Raw genomic sequence first — 23,926 nt, 5'->3', positions numbered from 1 at the left:
CTGAAATCCCTCTGCAAACAAGAGGGCCGCGCATGCTTTGGTGGTCTTCATTCTGCCATCAGCTTCTCTGACGGAGGAGACAGCAATAGGCTGCGAAAGCAAATATGAATACTTCATAGGAGATCAAATATGGCTGATTTACATGAACCGGACTGCCACATTTTGTACTTTAATGCAATATTTGTATTAAAGTAATTAGTTCATCTGAATTAAAGGTACTATATGTAACTTTCAGGAAATCCTTAATGACACCTGTGGCCGTTGAACACACTGCAGTCAGCATCCCTCCACATCGTCCATTAATACCTGACCTAACTAGCTTGCAGTTTGCAAATCACTTTATTCGTTAATGTTACGAAGCAACCAACGGTGAAAAGTTAAGGGATTACCAGTTGCTACAGTTAATCCTGAAGGGGACGAGAATGTCTGAACCAAATTTTGTGGCAATCCATCCAATAGATGTTGGAATATTTTACTCAAAACCATAAATGTGAACCTCATAGTGGAGCAAGAGGAAAAGTCAGAGGATCACTAAAATCAGTAGAATTCATCATTAGGAAACCATGAATGTCTGTACAATATAAACTGTCAATCAATCTTATTGATGTTGTTGATGTTGAGATATTTTACAGAATAAGTGAAAACTCATTAGGATTGGGTATCTGTACCAAAATCCAGTATTTGGATAAGAAAAACACAGTTTACAATCCAACTTCCTGGTGTAACTTTGACCTACTGCACTTACTGGAATTGTGTGCACACAGTTTCCGTGTGGGATTATGCAACCCTTTACCTTCACATAGAGTAGTGGCTAAACTGTTGGCTTTTTACAAAAGGTGTGATCATCAAATGAATAGCGTTACTTTTAGTGATGTTGCCACATTTAGAGTAGGGATGGGCAGATCAATACTGTGATTATTGATACTGACAAGCTACTCATTTGGTATCGATTACTTTAAAAAAAATATATCAATAATACAATTTAATAAATAGAAATGTAGGTGGCTGCATCACCACTTTTGTATCATGTTTGTGCCAAAACAGCCCACAGACATATTTAGCTGGCTTTTCCAGCAAGATGCATTATTCGTGACAATAAAGAGCCACACACAAAAACACATGTAACCTCTTCAAACATCTAAACACAACACACCCTGAAAGTTATAATGAGGCTTATTATTTCTGTAAAATACTGGACTATTTTTTTACACTTAGTGGCACACACATTTTTATTTAATTGTACTTATATTTGTACATGCACATTTTTGTGTCATGTGACTTGCCTTTGAGTGTAATAATCATTTTTTTTTTTTTTAAATTACCATTATTTTGAAAAATCACCTACCCATTTAAAAAATTATCGATATCCGTATTGTTAAAATTGTCACAAAAAGCATCGGTAGCGTATCAAATTAAAGAAGTTTGGTGTCGCCCATCCTCAGTTCTGAGAAGAATTACTTTGGTGAGTACAGCGTCATCATAACCGATAGAACCAGAGCTACGAGAATAACTGAGTTTTTTCTATAAGCTTGAAGGATTTTTTATTTTTTTATCTTGAATTTGGATGAGCACCTTCAAGATATTCAAGACATTACCTAAAACGTGTCAACAACAGAACAACAGAAGGCATTTAGTCCATTATATCTCCATCACGTTGGCCCTGCATGGAAGCTACACCTGCCTCTGTGCAAATAACTCAAAATGGCTGGAGCAGCGTGCCTTCAGACGGCGCTGGGGAGGTGAGATGAGGGAGGAAGGAGAGACTTTTCATCAACCTTGAGCTTTAATGACTTCCTCGAGGTGCTTTTTGACTACCGTCCAGAGGCTCGGTGGGAGGGGGAGCCTTTCTCCTCCGCCTTGGCCTCGTGCCAGGGTGACAATCAATGTCTCTGTGTCTCTTCTGTGGGAGATTATTTCGAAGGTCTCCCCCCTTTTTATTGGAGGAAATGGTATTTTGAAGCTCAAACAGGATGTCCTGCTGGCTGGCCTGGACTCTGAACCATTCCCCCCCCCCCGCAGGCTCCATTCTTCCTCTATACCCCCTCCCTCCTCCCTCAGCTCCATTCTCTCAGAGGAAAATAGCTTAAATTAATCCAGGAGTCTGAGCAGCCACTTTCCCCTTTTCTTGTCTCCATTTGGAATGCCAGCGAAATCATTCACAAGTGAAACTTTCCTGCTTGCACCGAAGCCTTTGGTCGGTCTGCTGCATACGGGAGATGATGCCATATTATGAACTAATGAATACAGTACGGCTCCATTTAAAGGTGCAGAATAGAGAGAGTTTTACTGAAAGACAATATGTTCTGAAGCTGAACTTTTCCAGTGTGCCGTTCAGATTGGATGAATTTAAAAACAGCAGTCTTGTGTCAGCAAAAATGAAAACTGTGAGGTGCATTTGAAATCTCCGTAAAAAGCTTCAAGCTGAAGTAGGCGAGGTTGGAGCAAATATGATTAAAAAAAGTTATTTTTATAAAACGGTCGCTATATCCTGACAGTAGTACATGAAACAGATAACCTGAAAAAAAAAAATCATGTGCCTCTGTGTCCTCTGGTGCTCCTAACAGCATCTACAAGATTTCACAGACCGGAGGAAAACAAGCAGTAAGAGCTGATCTGAGAGCCGGCTGTCAATCACTCGCGAACTCCGATCAAACTAGGCCTCGCTGATCAAATATGAATTATGTGTATTTTTACACAGTAAAAATGTAAAGCTTGTCCTGAGGGTGATGCTGGAGGAAAAGGTCATGGGGTCAATTCAAATCAAAAAGGAAATTTCATAAGAAAGGGCGACCTTTAGATTTTGATATTTGTTGTGCGGGTGGAAATGTTCGCCTGAAGGCGGCGCTGCCAGATGACGTTGCCATGCTGAGGCCCCTCTGCTAGTACACATGAAAAGGATGAAAATGGACTGGAACGGCACAGCTTTGCACCAGGACTATATATAGCAGAACACGGCTGAACACCTACCGACTCCTCCACAGAGGCATTTTTAACATGTATCCTTCAGGCGGCACAGGAACAGGTTGTTCCAGCGCAGAGAGACGGAGGAAAGGAAAGCGATTCTTCTTCGCCCACAATAAAATGGGGAAACTGGAGGACTTCCAGCTTCTCCTCTATCAGACCACCCACTCTGACTGACATAAAAAAACAACACGCATGGCACAGTTTTTAGTGATCCACCAGAGGCGGGAGATCAACATTTGGATCCCAGAATCCAGGAATTCGCCGTCACTGGCTTTTTCCCCCCAGTTACACTTTGATTCTGGTGGACAGATGACTTCCTGCAAGGCACATAAATGTCATTTATAATTGTATTTAAGGTTTTAAACCACAGCTTGCAAGACTTGTGTGAAAAAACGTATAAAAAGAAAAGAAAAATTTGTCCCAAAAAAGCTCAAACACACATGACGTAATAACGCATCTGTACATCATACAGAATATTTATTGTATGTCCTCAAAATACACAAGAAACCATAAGACAGAACACTGGGTAAGAAAAACCCTTCAGGGTCATGTGGAAAGGACCCCGAAACCATCCTGAACTTTAGTTTCAGACTGGTACATATCAAACAAAAGGCCTTCTCCTGGGAAAATGAACGCTGAGCTTTGATTTAACAACTCAAACACCCACTAAATAAATAAAACATCTGTTTTTTTTATACACCCGTAACAGTACCTGTCAGCCAAAAAGTCCCATCGGCTTCCTCTTTTGTTAAATTTACCCAAAATATTTCACACATTTCAGAAATGCTTAACACTCTTTTCTCCTTTCTGACATCATAAAAGGGAGTTTCTTCCTCTCGCAGGGCTCGATCTGTTCTACAAATCCGTTTCCCCCCCCCGATGGCAAATTGATCATGATTTCCTAAACCAACTGGATCTATGAGATCATGTTCCGTTGGCCCCTGTAAGCAGAAAATGAGCCGACACAACAAAGCTTTTCTTTACGTTGCAGCCAGCGAGCCGGTCGGCAGGACCTGCTGCAGCACTTTATTCTGGATTTGGTCAAAATGTGTTTTTTTTTTCCATTGTATCATGAGAACTTTGACCTTAGTGATTTGTGCTCAGCTCACTCCAGCCTTTATACTTTATACAGCGTCAAAATATGGGAACAAAAAACTGCCAAACGATGTTGCACCTGTATGAAATGATGAGGTGGCGTGCTTTAATCCTTACAGCTGGGTGTGCAATGTCATTTAAAGTTTGTATGCGTGTGGAATACAGATAATGAGTTTGCAAGTGGACTTAAAAATAAATTCAAATCATGAGTTTAAAGCCACCATGTGCAGAATTTCTGTGTTATGATACTCCCTTTAAAAGTTGATCCGATCCATGAGGCGGAGGGAGATGGGAGATGATGACTTTCTTGACCACAGTGTTGTTTCGTATACAACAACTGGAGGCGCCAACATATAACTCTACACGTAACAGCTTTAAAACGATTGATGTTTTTAGCTCAAAATCAGATGCAGTCTTGCAAATCTAGAGTAACGCCTGCACACTGAAGGCCTCGGTATGCTTCAAGCAACGTGCTTGTCGGATTGTCTAACAGTCTGAAACACCCTCGCAACCTTTCTGAAACAGACAATCCGTTAATCACAGCCACGGTACGCATGCCGCGTCTAAAACACGTGGGAAAACGCCAGTCGTGCCGCTTTCATCCTTTTATCCAAGGCGCTTGGGAGGTTGCGCTGCTGTTGAGGCCTGTCGTTACTAAGCAACCAAAACCTGCGTGCCGCGATGACGATGATTAAGTTGCGGTAATTTAGCAGTAAAAAGCCTCACTGACTAAACTAAACAAAGTCAAAACAAAAATAAATGTATTTCCAGCACCGTAAATCCCTCACAGCAACATTACTGTTTGATTTCTCGGCTTCAATCTGGCTGACCTTTCAACAGGATGTTGCGCCGTCTTCCGACAGAAAGGGCGAAGCAGTAAAATAGTCTGTGGGACAGATGATAAAGCAAAGTGAAGATATCTACCGTCTGTGATTGATTGTTCATCGTCACATGACATGACGTGAGGTGCGTGCTGCAGCGTTTCCAAAAGTTTAACTATTATTTCGGGGTCGCAACCTAACTGTGCAACCATAGCTAATGTTCGTTAGAAATGGAGTCTGATTACGCCAACAAACGATCAGCCTCCACCACAAGCTAAAAAAAACAAAATTATATCCAGTGAAGCCCATCTGGCAAAACAGATATGTGACCGACGTCGGGGGAAAACTTGGATCAACATCGGCCGGGCGTTCCGTTCATGGAGGGACCTTAGTTTTGTTTTGTTTATCAAAACGGACCCCGAGCTGGCAAAATTCCTACTGGACAGCATGTGAAATATACAGTGATACTGTGGTTTTAGCTGGCTAATAAATCACGTTCAGTCTCGTGTGTGTCGCCTCACTGTTTTGACCGATGCTCGCTCGTGTCTACGTAGCGCGAGAAACAGGACGCTGACTGTCGTTGACTTAACGGCCACAGGTGTCAAGCAATTTCTGATTCTTACATCGTGCCCCTTTAACCCCGACCCAGTGCAAACCCCATTCTGTATTTTGTCATCCAAACCACCCTTCACTGACCGGCCGGGCCTCGAGCTGGATTCTAGGAGTGCTTCTGCAAGGTTGTTCTTTCATGGACTGGAATATAAATGTATCGGCACACCTGCTGCTGCGGCAGTTTTTTGTTCCCGTTGAAATTATTCAGTATGACATTCGATTTCAATTCAAGTCCGTGACTAATGGAGTGTCCTTAGTGATGCTGTGACTCACTGTCACACAGATTCAGAGATATGCCTGTTGTGAAGTGCTTCAACACAGTCTCATTCTGCTGCTTTTCTTCTTTTTTTGCCATTTCAAATACACACACACTCACTCACTCACACACACACGCACTCACACCTGCAAATTAAATTCAATAAATAAGACTTACAATGTTGTAAGGCAATGTTGACCATGCATTTGTCACAATGAACAACAAATCAGGAACATACATGGTAACAATATGCACATTCATTAAGAGCAACAAGGTCGCCACTCCCCACTTCTTTTTGTTTTGTTTTTTAGAAAGTGAAGTTTTCAAGGCTTTCTGGGTGATCTCCTGATCCACAGGGCTCATCCCCACAACACCGGGCTCTGGGGTTCTGCAGCGGGGGACCACCTCTTCATTCAGAGGGCCCAGTCCAAACCAGCAGGCTGGACAAACACAGCAACTGGACAAACCCGGCCACAGTGGGGCGTTTGCATTGCATCCAAAGTTGGAGTTTTTATTCAAGAAAAATCAAAAAGTCTGCGTGGAGACCGAGATCCAGCAGCCAGCTGCTCAGAAGCCCTCAGGACAGTCCAGAGGTGTCCAGGTAACTCTGGAGTTTTCTCACGGTACTTCTGTCCAAGGAGCAAAGGTCGAAGTCAAAAGTAGTGTTTGTGATGTGGAAGTGTCCCGTCTCTTCGATGAGGTTCACAATCTGGAAAACAGAGAGAGGACTATGGTATTATTTCTGTTCACATCTGTAATCTGGGTGAAAACATTTGATCTTAAACTAAATATTTGCACTGGATACAGGTTAATTAAATATGAAACCAAAGAGAGAAACTGTCAGGAACTGAAATAACATCAGTACACAGTGATCGTCTTTCACTAGCAAACAAATAACCACCCCAACAATTCATCAGCTTCACATGAGCAGAAAGTGCCAATGTGAAGGCAGCGGTGGGCTTTTACAGGAAACTACCGCAGGAAATCTTTAAAGGAAATACATCATGCTCATTTTTAGATTCATACTTGTATTGTGGGTTTTCTACTAGAGCATGTTCGCATGCTTTAATGTTCAAAAAACATCTCATCCTGTTTACGATATATGATAATGATATGTCTTTGTTGCACCTCGTACCTGCATTCAGAGTTTTTGAAGCTACTGTGTTGAAATACAGAACGTGATAGTGTAATGGTGTGTTCACACCAAGAGCGAATTAAACTTTTTACATAATATTCAATGCAAAGAGGCAAATAGACGCAAATTTGCGATGTGAATGCCGTGAAAGCCTATCAGCGTTGAGATTCTCCTCCTGTCGTCCTGATGTTGTTGAATCAGAAATGGAGGAAATAAATATTGTATCTGTCTGTGATCACCCAGAGCTATGATAGTACATATATAGATGACTTTATGTTGAGTGTTGATGGAGCAGCTGCATTGCCTGGCACTGATCAATCCAGACTCCATTCAGAAAACAAGCATTTTAAAAGTTGTTTGCTTGTCGTCTTGCAGACAGACCCGACAAAGCATGAATTCAGACTTTTTTTACAAATCGGCATCATTATGTAGTTATTTCGGCATCATTTTGATCCAATTAAATCACAGTACAATCTGTTTATTTTGAGTTCATACTGCTAGATACAGTCAGTGCAATGGCGCTGTATGTGAATACAGCTCGCCGCCGGGTGACGTTATGAACCCAGACACGACGGCGTTTGTTTTTCTGACATATCTGGGACTTCCACAACATGTACAAAGCAGCAACAGTGGTTATTTCTTCCCTGTTCTGATGGAGGACATAAAAGTTGTTGGTATCTATGGAGACAAGCCCCTTCTCCTCCCCGGCGCGTCTAGCGCAAATGAAAAATGATACCGGCAGTGCAACGCACACGAGGAAAGTGAGGCGAAAATTCACTCCTTGGTCTCAACACAGGCCTGATAATGCCTCATTTAATCTGCTGTCACACAAGCCTCCAAACAGAAAGAGTATCCTGGGTCTCAGCGTTGCACCTTGTTTCTCAGACCTTAGTACAAAATAATCTGTATTGTCATGTTTTTGTTGTGGGATAACTTGAAGTGACTTTAAAAGGGATACGTTGGGCAGGTATAACTGCTTTCAGATTTGATGCTCTGGGTTAGGAGTCCTGGGATTACAAGGAACACTATCCCGTATATCTTTGTGTAGGTACAGTTCTCAAAAATGTGGGAAAAATTACAGGCGGGCAGATTCAAGTCAGACACTCAGGCGTCTCATCGCTCTTTCCATTTCGGGCTGCAATTTGGCTCGTTTGCTCATTTTCATTGCTGTTTAGGATTTGTTTCAACTGGAAACAGCTCCCAAACTCAAGTCGTGCTCCTCTGTCTAAAGACATGCCATGTGCATTACAGTGTTCTCCGTGATACAGTATGTGCTCCCCACCAGCGTTGCAGGAGAGTTAATCATTTCCATCTCTTGTAGCAGGAAGTGGAGCCAGTTGGTAAACGCGGCTAGATTAGCTTGATTACTGTGCACGGTTAAAGCCGTGCACGGGCGGTGCTGTTTTGGATGGGATTTCGTCTTTCCTCAGAGCCAGACGTCTTGTTAGGAGAGCGAGGCAGAACTTGGCAGCCGGCTGCATGGGAAGATCCACCAACACCGTCACACGATAGGCCTCGAGAATATAAGTAAGAACCACGCAATCTCTTAGGTGGAGAGAGGTTAACCAAATAATTCATTGGTGCCAGATGAAGCTGGAGATTACGGAGGGATCTGTAACAGATCACAGCTCCTCTTCTAATCTAACGCAGCAATATAGCTGACTAATAGCGCTGGCATGTAGTGATATTATGCTGAGCTCTGTGAAAACTCCTGGGAAGCCACCCAATACATTTTTCCTTCTTTAAACTGGAGCTTGGCAGTTCAGTGTAACTTTCTTATAGAAAATAATAAAGCAGGAATGTAAGGGATAATATCAAACCTCAACGACATGAAATGTTTACTTATTGCCACTTTAATTTGATCCTAAAGATTTAACACAGACTATATGTTACATTCAATAAAGAAAACGTGCACTCTAAAGTTCTTCAGGAAAAGTAGTCGTGTCATTTACTTCCTTCCAATTAATTCCCATTGGGTGTTCACCTGTTTATACCAAAATAGCTGCTATTACAGGCATGCTGGAAGGAGAACTCCACAGATTTGACATTAGATTAGATGGTCCAATTCAGAGGAAAATAGACCATAAATCAGGGTATTTGGCTCGACCCTCTCATCCACATATGGTCACTTCTGGCTCTAAAAAAACAACGTCACCGTGACTACGTCCACTTCTTTTATACGGTGGTCTGAAGTCTGATAAATGTCCTGAAGTGATCTCACTTGAGTCAGCGTCGGTTGGGTCTGAAGACGAGCGGTGTGGACTTAGCGAAGGGTCAATCAATATCACAGTTAACGTGAATTACGGATGCACCTTGCTAATCAAGCGACGTTCAAAATGACAAACTTGAGGCTTCAAAACGGTAGTCCACAAACCACTGGGTGACGTCACAGTGACTACGTCCACTTCTTATATACGGTTTATGGTGTCAAGTCTGATAAATGTCCTCAAGTGAAGTTTGAAAATGAAAATAATCTGGAGGTGCGGAGTAAGAAAGAAGTGATCTTACCAGACCTCTGTGGCTGCTCATCTCTCCTGAAGGCTACATTAGCCGCTACTAGCACAACACACCTGAATTTACGACCAACTTACTGGTAGTTAGAGTTGCATTGTGGGTAATGCAGGTGCCAAGTTTTGACGAGGAAGAAGAGCGTGTGGAATAAAAAAAGACGATATCTTTGGTAGCCACGTAACGCCTTCAATTCACAGTGTTCCAGTTCATCATCAGGCTAACGAACATACACACCTGTTGCAGTATATGACCTTCTCTTAGTGTCATCAGCCTTTTGTGCAGTTCCACCAGCTCGTCCAGGTACGCCTGGGAAACACACAGCAAACAGGTTAACTTCATGGCTTTAATATACCTCTCTTACACAGAAACCTGGTTGAAGGTACAGGATGATGAGCTTATTGTCAAACGCCTTACATTCTGAGATATAAATGATCTATTAACTGTAAAACCCCCTTTTCCATTTAATAAAAGAAGTTTTTAAATATTAAATGTTATCTAAACACAAGCAGCTAAAACAAATAAATATGATGATGTATCTTATTATGCAGCTAGGGACACATTTTGGTTGGTACCCAGCCCTAAACATACATCAATGCTAAACAGAGCTGTCAAATGCTGCAATACTTCCACTGGTTTTATAACTACACTGTCCATATGGTGTATTTATTAATGATTTATTTTGTTTATTCAGTCACCTTTTAACCTCTTAGAAGCACCTTTTCTCCTTATATCTCCCCCTTTAACATCATATTTTGTGTGTCTGACAGTATCATATTGTTGCAGCTCTTCATTGAAGCCGTACGATGTTTACACTGAGTGAAATATGCAAACCCAAGACGTTGGTATCTTTGGAAACTCCGCTTGAACACAGCAGGAGAAGATGCAGCCAAAATCAACTAATACTAATTCTATAATAATAACTAGAGTAACCCATGAAGTATTCCTATAGGTGTCGTATCAGAGCAATGTTATACTCTGTGTCAGGAGCGAGGATGTGAAGACAGGTTGGATGTTAACTCATTGAAACTAATCTATTTGATAAGAGCTTATTTATAGTGATAAACGAAACAAAAAAGCCTTGTGTACCTTGTCACAATCTATGTTTCTGCTCTTGTCCTGCTTGCTCTGCTTGGTGGGACTCTTCACTTCCAGTATCTGACAGAGGACAGAGGACACACATCCAGTCAGAGTCACTCTGGGTGACCTGGAGCTACATGCATTAACACCTGGGCTCCCTCGTGGTACGTTCAGTTACACTAACGAAACACACGATATACTATCATCTTACCTGGTTATTAGTAGTCTTTAGTAAGGGCGGGGCTTCGTTGCGGGATGGGGGTGAGGGCGAGGAGCTGTCACTCTCACTGCCATCGCTCAAACTGACCCTGGATAGATCATCACAGGAGAACAGACAAATGCTTCAGTACATCAACAGATGCATTCTGGTTCTCCAGTGAGGCTGCTGCCACGACATGAAAAATTAAGGAACGGGGTACAGTGAAGGAAATCAAGCGTAAATTCAGACAAGTTCTGACCGGCGTCTGTGGTGATCAAAGCCCTGTGCAGAACTGACTGCAAGCTCACCATGCTGCTTGTGAGAACATGCCAAAACGTACTCTATTGAGACGTTATACAGAGAAATCACCAACCTGCTCCCTAACAACTCACTCAACTGAAACAGTCTAGTTAGAATCAAACCACTTTCTGTATCCCGTTAGAATTTGTGTCTATGATCACGGTGTCATGAAACAAAAATGTGTTTGTGCAGAGGTTGTTGTGACCATTTACTGACCTGCGCTGGTGGTGTGTGAGGTGCGTGTGTGCTGGTCGCTCCACGTCAGAGTCCATGTCGTTGTCGTCATCGTCCTCCGAATCGTCATCGTTGTCATCCGAGTGCAGATCCTGCATGACCGACTGCAGCGGGCCCAGCACTGTGTGAGCGGGACAGAGAACACCACCACGTTGGAACTGAGCTCTTTTATTATTATTATGTCGAAGCACAAGTGAAAACATGCAAGAAGGCAGCGGATCATGCTGGGAAGTGGACGGATGGTGGGACGGTCCAGTGGAGCTTGTGGCTGCAGGTTCGATCCCAGTAGGTCCGAGGACACACTTTACTGTTGTTCTTTATCTTTCTTATTGTCAACAAATCCCACGAAAAGACCAACAATGTGTTAGTTCATCTCTCTGACTCTCCTACCCTGTCAGTGCCTCATTCAAATAAGAGGAAATAGGGCATTTGTTTGGGACTATTTTCAGTGGCGGATTAATCCACATTTGGTGTTCTAGTGAGTATTTGTGGCAGCAGGACGGTGTGTGTGGGATTGAGTCAGAATAAACTACGGTGCGTGTGTTCATGGTAATGAATGAACATGTCACCCAGTGACACAGTGTGGCTCACTGATGTGGTTTTAATAGTTATTACTAGGGCTGTGATTAAAATAGTTAATCACGATTAATCACACATTTTTTAATCTGTTCAAAATGTACCTTAAAGGGAGATTTGTCCAGTATTTAACACTCTTATCAACATGGGAGTGGGCAAATATGCTGCTTTATGCAAATGTATGTATATATTTATTATTGGAAATCAATTAACAACACAAAACACATGACAAATATTGTCCAGAAACCCTCACAGGTACTGCATTTAGCATAAAAAACATGCTAAAATCATAACATGGCGAACTGCAGCCCAACAGACAACAACAGCTGTCAGTGTGTCAGTGTGTTGACTTGACTATGACTTGCCCCAAACTGCATGTGATTATCATAAAGTGTGCATGTCTGTAAAGGGGAGACTCGTGGGTACCCTTAGAACCCGTTTTCATTCACATATCTTGAGGTCAGAGGTCAAGGGACCCCCTTGAAAATGGCCATGACAGTTTTTCCTCGCCAAAATTTAGCGCAAGTTTGGAGCGTTATTTAGCCTCCTTCCCGACAAGCTAGTATGACATGACATGGATTCCTTAGGTTTTTTAGTTTCATATGATATCTTCATATGATATCTTCAGTATCTTCACTCCAAACCTCCAAAAGATCAACTGCGTTAATGCATTAAAGAAATTAGTGGCGTTAAAACAAATGTAACTTTATCGCGTTAACTTTGACAGCCTTAGTATTTAGACAACAATGGAGGTAGTCACCTTAAAGATAAATAGTGTGTTTCCACACTGAGACATCATCATAGAGTGCAAGAGGACATATGCACACATGTTGCTGGATGAGCAGTGATGGGAGCTCTGGAGGGTGGTATCGTATCCATGATACAATACCAAACCTTAACAACATGACTGCAGAGAGATGCATGAGCCTTCATGCACAGAGTCAAGCTGGAAAAATGTTCTCCATGCAGATGTGAACAGGGTGTGTGTGTGTGTGTGAGTGTGTTTGTGAGAGAGTGTGTGTGTGTGTGTGTGTGTGTGTGTGTGTGTGTGTGTGGTGGGGGGGGCTCACAGGTCTCATAGGAACTGTTACCTGTGTGGGTGGTGGCAGGAATAGCCACCCTTTTCCTGATGATGAAGTCCACCACTGCATCCAGAGAAAATTACAAACAAACAAGGAGAGGTCACCCTCGAGAGAAGAAGAAGAAGAACTACCCCAGACATACATTCAGACTCACCTGGTCCTCTGAGACCATCTTCAGTCCTACATGACTTCTACAGCATTTAAACCCATTTTTGCTTTCATTGTTTTGGATAACATTCGCTCTATATTTTCAGTGCTGAGATCTAGGGGCTTGCAGCGTTCCAAAGAGGAACCAACATAGTGGTTTGAAACATATGGCAGCTTTAACCTAATGATATAAACCACTTACTTGGAAGTAAAGAAAGTCAAAGCTGAACAAGGATAATGCTCTGCAATATAACAGGACAGGATGATAATAACGTTCAAGTAAGTGGTTTTGATAAGTGGGTTACACTGGAAAATAGTTTCAACCAGTCTGGTGATTCATGGAGCTCTCTACGACTAAATATTATGGCCGCTGTTCACTGAGAAAAGGTCATTCTTTACTTTAAATAAATATTGAAAAAACAAAAAACATACTGTGATATTAACTTTTTCTCAAAAGATGACCGTGTAATCTATAATTATTACAACTTTTGTTTTGTAAAATGACGGCTTTATCTCATAATATCACGGCTTTTTTCTCGAAATGACATCTTTATGTCTTATAAGAGTAAAACATTTCCAAAATATAATGACTGACTCGAAATGTCCTTATTTAGTTTCCCACAGTGGCCCCTAACACCATAAGATCTCAGCAATGAAATCGGTTAGTAAAATGTCATCAGAACAAATATGCTCCTTTTCTCTGGAAAGAATTCAGCATCTTTGTTCAGATCACATCTTTAGGCTCTTGACTAAAGCTGGAGAACCGTCCCTCAAATGAATGTGTCTAAATAAAGACACTTCTGCACCGGTTAGACGACAGGTCAGATAATAAAGCTCTGTAAAGTCCAGTTAGAAATTATTTAAATTCCGTCTTTAACACTGGCTAAGCTTCTTTTATATTTCTACTGGACTCCACTGGTGCTCCGTATGAGCCACACTGGAACCATTATACAGATCACTTCTGACTGAAAGAGACGATAGAAAAGAGAATCAGCTGAAACTTCATTACCTTGCCGTTTGTGGTGTGTGGGAGCAAAGCCCGAACTGGAGCTGGAACTGGCTGGACTGGGCTGTTCGGACTGGGAGGAAGAAGAGAAAACAAACATAATAAAAATATAGATAAATAAAATACACATAAAGCAGTTTGATCAATACAGTTTTTGACAAACATCAACACCATCCAATATTCTGTGCAGATATTTGCTGTATTGACATTTGACCACTTTCATGCTATAATATATATATTTTGCATTTCCTCTGCTATTCTCTTTTTCCTTAAATGAAACACATAAAGAGTTCCACGCTCCGCCAGAAGTCCGGTTTCTCATGGCTGATTATTTAGTGTGTGACTGAAAACAGCTGTGAAAACATCTTCAAACAACTGGATGTATTCAACTTTCTCACCAAAAACGACATTTTACAAGATTACATTTGAACACATCATGATAACATTCGAATCTACCATAGCCCAATAGTCATTTGTTACTGAAGAGCCTGAACGCATCATAATGACACTCAATGCAACCTCCTTTAACCATGTCATTAACGTTGCTGTTAGCTCCGAGCAGGTCTGTGCTACCCACTGGCAGCTAACCACTAAGGTTAACTAGCTCTCCTCCTGACGATTTCAACACAGATTTGATGTTCACAATGTGGCATTTATCAGAAACTGATCATGAACGCTGCAATAGTGAGTTCACTGCGTCCTTTTGGATTTTAGACGCCGTTAATCTTGAGCCCTGACGGTACCTACGGAACTGTAGAAAAACGAGTACAATGACATTTTCAGAATTGGTTCTCGTGACATCACTGATGGCTTATAGACCAGACCAGCACATACAGTACGTGCGCCCCTTTTAGGGGGGATAGAAAACTGAAGATCTTACAGATGTCAGTGCAACACGACATGTGTTTGGATTATAATTTTGACAAGTTTACATGCATTTATTTCTTGTTAAACAACTGTTTGTTTTATACAGTAGACGTGTTTTGTCTAATAATAATTTTGTCACCTTGCCTGAAGCTGAATGTTCACGATACCTTAATAAATGAAGGTTGATTGTCATTCATCCCGTCCAACACAGTGGCTGGATATTGCTCATCTGGACATGTATACATATTTGATTGGATCACCAGGTATCTTTCGGCTACTGTAAGTGGTGCCTATTATCAGGTTGGTTATTTACAGACAGCAAAATAAAGACTACTGCTTGTCAGCAGCCAGCTGGCAGTAGTCTCTGAGGGGAGTTTAAGTGCTGCTTTTAACAAATTGTGAGGTGGCACATTAGTCCGTCTTTGTCAGCACTAATTCTTTGAAGTCATCTCGGTGTGTCAGGGCCGTAAGCCAACATCCGACGAACCCACACACACACAGTTGCCGTAGACCCGGCCTCATCTGAGAAGAGCCAGGCTGCTTTCAGTGCTCGAGCCTCGGGTCGACATCTAACATCATAAATCACACAGTCTAATGATGTGCCACACACACACACGCAGCACACCACACACAAACAGTGCTGAAACATAAGACTGCTCACTACATTTAGCAGCATGTATGTGACTGCACTCAAATATTCATCATGTCAGTTTTTTGGCAGGTCTACAACAATGTGCGAGGCGGTGCTGGGTGAGCTCTGGATTCCTGCTGCCTCTGGCAACACAACAACTGCATTCTGGTTCCATTTAAGTCATTGAGTGGTTCTACTTAGGGATGTGACGGTGAGGACATTTTCCCAACGGTTAATAAACTCGTGACAACATCGGTGTTACCGATTACACCGGACATTTTACAAGATGACGGACAATATATGTAGAGCCGGTAGAGCTTTTGCCGCAGGGCCTGGCGGTGTCCGCTCCGTCCTCCACACTCCGATGGCCTCATTAACGTTATGGTTCTCCCATAGCATTGGGTTTAAATCTGAAATGTTGCCAAATAGGCGCTTTTTGCTTTGCAACATCTTGTCTGTCAACTCTCTCTCTCGTCCTGTGTGTATGTGTGTGTGTGTGTGTGTGAAATATGACTTCTGCTACTCTTAGCTGAGACTCCGTATGGAGCTGACACATTCACTGTCAGTTTCTAGCGTCTGTCTAGTCGTCCGACCATCTATTCTATTGATAACACGGCACTGATAAGCCAAAATGAACTAAATGTGTATTATTTCTGTTAAAAAAAAAGCAAAACAACGGTGGGGGTTGTGGGTACGTAATGTAATCAGTGTGTGCCCGACCACCGTCAACCAACTTTTTATGACATAGCATATAGGGCTGTGTATTGGCAAGAATCTGGCAATATGATATGTATCATGATACAGGGGTAACAATTCAATATATTGCGATACTGTAAGCAAGACAAATTTACACTAAGGTGGACAATCAAGTCAAAATAAAGTAAAGGCGATATATTGCAATTTTTTAAAATCTAATTTTAGGAAAATTGTCGTAGAATAAAGACACATCACCATCTGAGTTAAAAAAAGTCACTCTGGGAAATGGCTACTACGGGGACTAACATCATCACACTTACACTGATACCTAATGTATGCAATTCCAAGACTGTTTAGGGACCCCAGTATGCAGAAACATTCAAATACACAATTTTAGAATAGTAATAACACATTTATACTGCTTTCAAAAAACTGCATGTGATTATCATAAAGTGGGCATCATGTCTGTAAAGGGGAGACTCGTGGGTACCCATAGAACCCATTTTCATTCACATATCTTGAGGTAAGAGGTCAAGGGACCCCTTTGAAAATGGCCATGCCAGTTTTTCCTCGCCAGAATTTTGCATAATTTTGTAGCGTTATTTAGCCTCCTTCACGACATGGAAGTATGACATGGTTAGTACCAATGGATTCCTGGGGTTTTCTTGTTTCATATGATGCCACTATCTTCACTCTAGCTTTAAAACTGAGCCCACTACAACCTCTGAAAGACAGAATTGCAACGTACATTGCGATAGTGTTTTGGAGAGTTGATACAGTATCGCACAACATAATATTGCCATATATTGCCATACTTAGCATGATATGGATTTTTTTGTAATATCTTTACAGTCATATTGTCCAGCACTACATAAAGCACTATATAAGCCTGGCAAGACTGAGTACATTTGAGTTTCTGGAATGTCTAATACCTAACAAACGGGTAGCACGGTGTCAATTTCACCATCAAAAGAGCCAAGAAATTAGAGTAAGACGACTCAGCTCAGCAGAGACTTTGAATCTACCAGAAGGAGCTGCTTGTTTAAACAGTCTCAAGGCCAGAACTTGCGCTTTGAGAAGTGCTGTACAGAGAGTCTGAAAGTGGTGAAAAGCTCCTTTCAGATGTTCACACAGAGGAGTGCACGTCATCCACTTTCGGGAACTTTTAAAACACCAACCAATCCGTCAGCCAACGTCTTGCTCTGCACTGATCCCAGGTGTGCACAGGTGTGAGAACGGGCACATTCTTTTCTCTACATTCCTGACATCTTGTACTATTGTCAGCTCACCGCCGAGTCGCACGAACTGCCTGCTGGCTGCGTCGGGAGACACTTTCAGAAACGAGATGGGAGAATGCTACCAGGGAAGTTCTGAACAACAGCCAAGAAATATATCTGTGCCAACATCATGGCTCATTGTTATCAAAATATTTGGATATTTCTGTGGGCGGTCTTCCTCGTGTGAACGTTTCCAACAAACCACATGGAATCGCAAACACCAGAAGACAATCGTGCCTCATAATATACTTCCTGAGCACCTGACTTTAGCCTCATGAGTACCGTTAACACAATGTGGCAAATACACCGCACAGTACTGTAACATGAGATCCAACAATTCATCTCTACCCAACTTTACCTGTTATTCAGCCCTCCAGGGTTAAATGAGGGACTCGTGATATTAAAGGACCAACACATTTAGTTAAAGGGGACATATCATGAAAAACTCACTTTTTCAGAGCTTGTGCTCATCCATCTGGAGTGTTGCCAAAAATGTCAAAATGTTTCACCATCACATAGAGTAAAATCAGCATACCAACACACCTCTAATAGTTAGTCTTGATGTCGCCTTGTTAAAGGGACTATTTGTAAGATTCAGAAATGCTGCTTAACAGCGACACCTGTGGCCTTGAAATCAACGAAAGTCAGGGTCGAGCTCGCGCTTGCTCGCTCTACATAGACATGAACGAGCATCGCTCAAAACAGTGAGGCGACAGACGTCAACTAAAACCACAATATCACTCTATATTTCAGCTGCTTGGCAGTAATGTTAGCTGACCAGACGAATGTCTCTCCATAAATCAATGCTGATTCTAGTGTTGGCTTTTCCTGCTCAGCGCAGGCTTCAGCAGCGGGGCTCCTCAACGAGTTACGTTATCGCCTCCCGACCGCAGCCGGCAACCGAAGACACCGGCACCCGGTCGGTAACGAGACGATAACGTAACTCGTTGAGGAGCCCCGTCACTTCACAAGACACGGGAAACCTCTGTTGGTCTGGAGGAGCTGCAGCATTTATTTCTGCACAAACGTCCACTCTACATTCACTAGATATTCTCAGAGCTAAACTAACTCTTATTGCAGTGTGGAGTGAGCGCGCGTTCACGTCTAGAGGTGGAGCGAGACAGCGAGGACGCGCGCTCTGTCTGAGTGAAGGAGAGCAGGCAGCGGAGACGAGGCTCCGGCCACACGCGAGCGCGCATATGCGAACGCGCATTTGTGCCGACCCGCTACATTTATACGCTTAAAAAGTTACAAACAGTCCCTTTAATTGTGTGTATTGAAACGTCCTAGTTTGTAAAATATAGCAGAACTGCAAATCAAATGCCAAAGTTCGTAAAGAGGCCCTATTCTGCTTATTTTCAAGTTCAAACTTGTATTTTGAGTTTCTACTAGAACATGTTAACTTGCTTTAACATTCAAAAAACACTTTACTTTTCTTATACTGGCTGCACCTCTTTTAACGCTCTGTCTGAAACGCTCTGTTTGAGCTCCTTGAGGACATGCCAAACTAGCCGTTATGCAAATGTGTTACTTGGTGACATCACCACGTTACGGAAGAAAAGGCGGGACTTCAAGCGAGGTGTTTCAGGCCGTTCAGGAGCAGTGTTTCTGTGGGGGAGAGGAACTCCCTTTGGCCTGGACTTTATAACTTTGCAGACCTTTTACATGCACTAAAGCATAATAGGTCCCATGTTGCCTGCTGTTAAGTGCTTGTTGTGGAAAAGGACTACAACAGATGTGACAGGTACCAGGTACTGTGGTAGGGAACGGCCCCCTAAAAGCTCTGATATCTGACGTTTACATGTTCTCATAGTGGGATAATGTGTGTGACCCACTCAGCTCAACTGGAGATGTGGGTTTAAAATGTGTCATTCTAAAAAAGGGAGTTTAAAATACACTTGTTGTTTATAAAAAGGAGGCTGCTGCTGCCGCAAACCAGAGCTGCCCAAGAAAACACAGTGGCGAGAAGCGACCTCCAGAAGAAACATGAGAGAAAAAAGAGACAAGCGAGGACAAAAGGCAGAGCGACTTCAATGGCTGTCACCTCCTGCCAACAAACACCACACAGCTGGTCTGTTGGTTTATGGGACAGCTCCTTCACAGTGCCATAAATATCACCAGCACTCCTTTTAAGGGCTTTTGTCCCGCTTTGCTCACAAAGCCACCAAAGCTGCCCTCCTCAAAGACAATAAATCGTCTTTAGTTGGGAGTTCGCTGGCATCAATCTGACTTCTTCTCTTAACTCTTGGCACAGTTAGGACGGCCAAAAGAGAAGTGCCAGCAAACAAGACCAAACTGACCAAGAGCATTTGGTTCGCTTGTCTAATTCAGCGGGGGCTGTCCAAACACCACTGTTCTGATGTGAATTAAGAAGCCTTTCAGTTTGACACTGTACATTCATTCAAACACAGCCGACTCATTTATTCATTAACACAAATGTATCAGCTCTATTTTCACTCTGGCTGCAGTTAACCCATTCGTGGTTTTCTCGACAGTTTGGTAATTGAAATACCTCGCTGAAAAATGTGCAACCTCTAGCACTCTACAGCCCGACACCCGGAGACACCCAGGGGATGCTGGGATTTTCAGACCAACCAGCCCTTTTCACGTGGTTTCCTTTGATGTGTAAAATCAGTGGCGTTCCCCTTTAAGTTAACGTAATACAACCTAAACTTCTACCTTTTTATTTTATCTATTTATTATAGGGCTGTCAATCAATTAAAATATTTAATGGCGATTAATCACATGATTGTCCATAGTTAATCATGACTAATCGCATATTAATTACACATTATTTATCTGTTCAAAATGTACCTTAAAGGGAGATTCAAGTATTTAATACTCTTGTCGACATGGGAGTGGGCAAATATGCAGATTTATGCAAATATATGTATTTATTTATTATTGGAAATCAATTATCAACACAAAACAATGACAATTATTGTCCAGAAACCCTCACAGGTACTGCATTTAGCATAGAAAATATGCTCAAATCATAACATGGCAAACTGCAGCCCAACAGGCAACAACAGCTGTCAGTGTGACATGGTTGGTACCAATGGATTCTTTAGGTTTTTTAGTTTCATGATGCCAGTATCTTCACTCTAGCTTTAAAACTGAGCCCGCTACAACCTCCAAAAAATGTATAGCGTTAAAGAAATTAGTGGCGTTAAAACAAATTTGCTTTAATGTGTTATTATCCCGTTAACTTTGACAGCCCTAATTTAATTAACTTTTAAAATGTTAAAAGTCCATGTTATAGCTGAAATGCTGTATTCATCATTTCTCTTAATATTAACACTAGCCTTTTTTTCACTCTAAGGGAGACTAATGTACGCAGATTGTTAACATGCACATCTACTTGTAAATGGTCATTTTATCAGTCTGGTAGAGGCTTAACAAGAAACATGGCGTTGCAACATGACGGACTCCGTGGAGAGAGGACCTGCTCCATATGTAGATATAAACGGCTCATTCTAACGTAATGAAAAACATGACTCTTATTACCAGGTGATTATACACTAATGAAGACATACTTGATAATATTATATTGCATTTCTGCCAATAGATCCCCCTAAATGCTACACACTGGTCATTAAAGCCATCTTCAATACATGTTTCTTTGATGTGAATTTGAATATATAAAGGCTTAGGTTTACCCAAACTTGTGTAGGTTACAAATCACTCAGCCTGTGCCCACATCCAGTGTGCTAGAAACAAGGTTCTCATGCGAACGCGCCAGCCTGCTTTCCCTTCATGTCATCACCTACTCCACATTTCCTCCTCTGTGCTGTTTCTGGCCCGCCGCTCAGAGGAAAACACCGAGATCAAACAAGCGGTCACATGAGAAATGAGAGCGGCGCTCTGTGTCGGGCCCCGGCGCTCGCCCACCGGAGTTGCTAGCCTGGGGAGAATCAAACACCTGGCATTTGTCACCCCACATCCCCTTTTACAACCACCACCGACCCCCAGTCTCTCTATGGGGAAAAACTTAAAAGGCATTTTACATACAGCGCAGACAAAAACAGGTTCTGCTAGTGCTAAGTAATAACTCCCCTGGCTAAACAAGCTGCCCCTACGGAGAAAGATACATAAAGACCCACGCTTTATACAAGCTGCAGAGAATAGAAATGAAAACACCACCGCATAAAAGAAAAACTGCTCAAAGCACGGGGATTTAGACCTTTCTTCCACAAACGCTCACCCCTTTTTTTCTTCTTTCAAAAGCTAAAAGGATTAAAGGGGAACTCGGTGCTATTCACTGCCGTGTCTCCCCTTTCTCCTCAGGTGTTGTAAAACCATAAATCTTTCTTGTCTACTATTTGGCTTTAAAACAGCCCTTCTTTATGGGGAGGTTCTCCACCAAATGTGCGCGGACCAGGCAACCCCAGTCAAATGTCAGCCTATTCATGAAAGGAGCCACTGTGGACATGAAGTTTTCTAATCCTGCTCTTGAGGTAGAGGTACAGAGGAATACTTTAAGTTTGGAAGTGAGTACATTTAAATCACTTCCATCACAAACACACTTTTAAGTGTACAAAATGTGCTGTTAAAAGGGCAACAAAACGGCATCTTGTGAGTATCTCGCTCCAGTTTTGTCCACTTCCTGTTTGGCCACCCAGATGAATGCTGATCTAGTTAATGGTTCTTCCAATTCCCCTGCCCAGCCCCCCCCCCTAGAGTCCACCAGACCACCATTAAAGAAGATCCTCTCTCTGTTGGGGATTTGATTTTATAGCCCTTCAACGCCGAGGAAGGACTGACCACCAACACATCCTCCCCTGTAAAGCCTTGGATGAATTGGATCTCTTTCCACACAACCCCCCCTCCCCTTCACCACTTTTTCCAGTAAAAGTGGCCTGAAAGCTCAAATCAGTGAGTCCAATGTGCTGGACTCGTACAAGGGTCAGACAGCTGCTTCTTAAACCTCCGTGATGATAAAAGGAACATGGATCTCCTTGCTGTGAGTGTACACATCAATCGAATGAGCAGCTTTACTAAGCTAAGCTAAGACAGACCGAGAACTCTTTAACGATTGGTTTCAATAATTTAAAAAGATGTTCTACTTACATCTGATTTGTTGGACTGGTCCTCCATATCAGAGTCATTGGGGTCCACCAGTTCCTGGAATGGCGGAAGTGTCGACACCTTCCTGCGCTCCGCCTCGTCGCCTTCCGGTCGCGGTTTACTCGTTCGCATCTGCGATCTATCCTTTAAGAGTTTCTTATCCAAATGTTGAGCGTCCGACCCCGACGTCTGCTTCCCTGATGGATCCACAAATCCCTTTTTGCGTTTTTTGGTCACGTGGTCGTCGCCGTCGTTCGGGGCGGACGGACGCTTGTTTAGCCCCGACCCCTGGTTCATCCCCTCGGTGCGGGGCTCCTTGGACAAAGACTTGGGTTCCTTGAAGCCCATCTTAGGGTTGATATCTCTAAGTGGCTGGTTCTCTTTGGGTTTCCTGGAAGGTTCTTTGGGGGCTTTGCTGGGTTCCCAGCCGGAGTCTCTGAAGGCACTTTTGGGCTCTTTCAAGTCTTTTGGAGGCTTGTCTTTGTGGTCCTTGGAGGGTTTGTGGAGTTTGGAGAAGCTGCTGCTGTTGGTGCTGGTGGTGGTCGTGGCGGTGGTGAGGAGGGTGGTGCTGCTTCCTTTGGAGCCATCCTGTGGATCAAAAGACTGATCAGCAATAGGTCTACATTTCATGGTAGTCTAAATCATGATGCACGAACTGCATGATGGCTAAGTTAAGGCATGTGTGAAAAAACCACAAGAAATTCTAACCAACATTTAGAGTTTTAGGGCACAATTACACCGAACCATCTAAGCTACAGAAGAGTAAACTTCAGCTCAAAGGATTATGGAGCAGGGTAGAGAGGAAATCCCACTTTATGTCAATGGGCAAACATAATAGGGCAAGCACATAATTAGCCACTGGGAAATGCAGTTGTCTGAGGATGCTGTGATAATAGCTGATATAAGTGCCACTGACAATAACTCAATAACCCCAAAATCTGAAAACAGGCCCATCTCATCTTTTCAGGAGGAAAAATCACTCTGATTATGCCGTCCGTATTATGTTGACTTTGGACTGCACTATAGACTACATGTAGTACTTCTAAAATGCGTTAGTACCAAACAACAAAGTGAGCAAAAAAACAGGCAGCTAGGTCAAATGAAGATTAATCCTCTGCCTTTTACACCAGAGAAAACATGCATGCCACCCTGCAGTTTGGCATTACCATCTGTGTTAAAGAGGTTCTCTTCTTAAAAGGAAAATCAAAAAGGTCTTCTTAGTCCCCATCCATGGGCTTAAAGAGCAAACTCAGGACTTCTTTTGAACAGCGCTGTTCAGTGGGGTGAAAGGGGGGGGCCTTTTCAACAGCCACACATGCGCAACCTTAAAAAGTGGAGCGAAGGGCAACGTGGAGAAAGGAGGAAATGCATTC

At 42.6% G+C, this 23,926-nt stretch overlaps 1 protein-coding gene across 4 annotated transcripts in view; it reads right to left on the bottom strand.

Annotated features, from left to right (window-relative positions):
* Window positions 1-3,938: 3,938 nt before the first annotated feature.
* The window catches only part of mllt3 (MLLT3 super elongation complex subunit), a 57,961-nt gene continuing 37,973 nt past the window's right edge, over window positions 3,939-23,926 (bottom strand). For 2 of the 4 annotated variants that reach the window (XM_074624072.1, XM_074624070.1), the window contains exons 7-14: window positions 22,557-23,141; window positions 14,019-14,088; window positions 12,872-12,925; window positions 11,187-11,325; window positions 10,683-10,779; window positions 10,481-10,549; window positions 9,629-9,700; window positions 3,939-6,457 (exon numbers count right to left, since the gene is read on the bottom strand). In XM_074624072.1, coding sequence (XP_074480173.1) covers window positions 6,326-6,457; window positions 9,629-9,700; window positions 10,481-10,549; window positions 10,683-10,779; window positions 11,187-11,325; window positions 12,872-12,925; window positions 14,019-14,088; window positions 22,557-23,141 — 1,218 coding nt within the window. In that variant the 3' untranslated portion in view covers window positions 3,939-6,325. The remainder of the gene's footprint in view (window positions 6,458-9,628; window positions 9,701-10,480; window positions 10,550-10,682; window positions 10,780-11,186; window positions 11,326-12,871; window positions 12,926-14,018; window positions 14,089-22,556; window positions 23,142-23,926) is intronic. The other 2 variants (XM_074624073.1, XM_074624071.1) reach the window with 1 other exon arrangement.

This window comes from Sebastes fasciatus, chromosome 22 (genome assembly GCF_043250625.1).
Source record: "Sebastes fasciatus isolate fSebFas1 chromosome 22, fSebFas1.pri, whole genome shotgun sequence".
Taxonomy (NCBI): Eukaryota; Metazoa; Chordata; class Actinopteri; order Perciformes; family Sebastidae; genus Sebastes; species Sebastes fasciatus.
The sequence above is the reverse complement of the archived record's forward strand: the minus strand, read 5'-3'. Positions and strand labels throughout refer to the sequence as shown.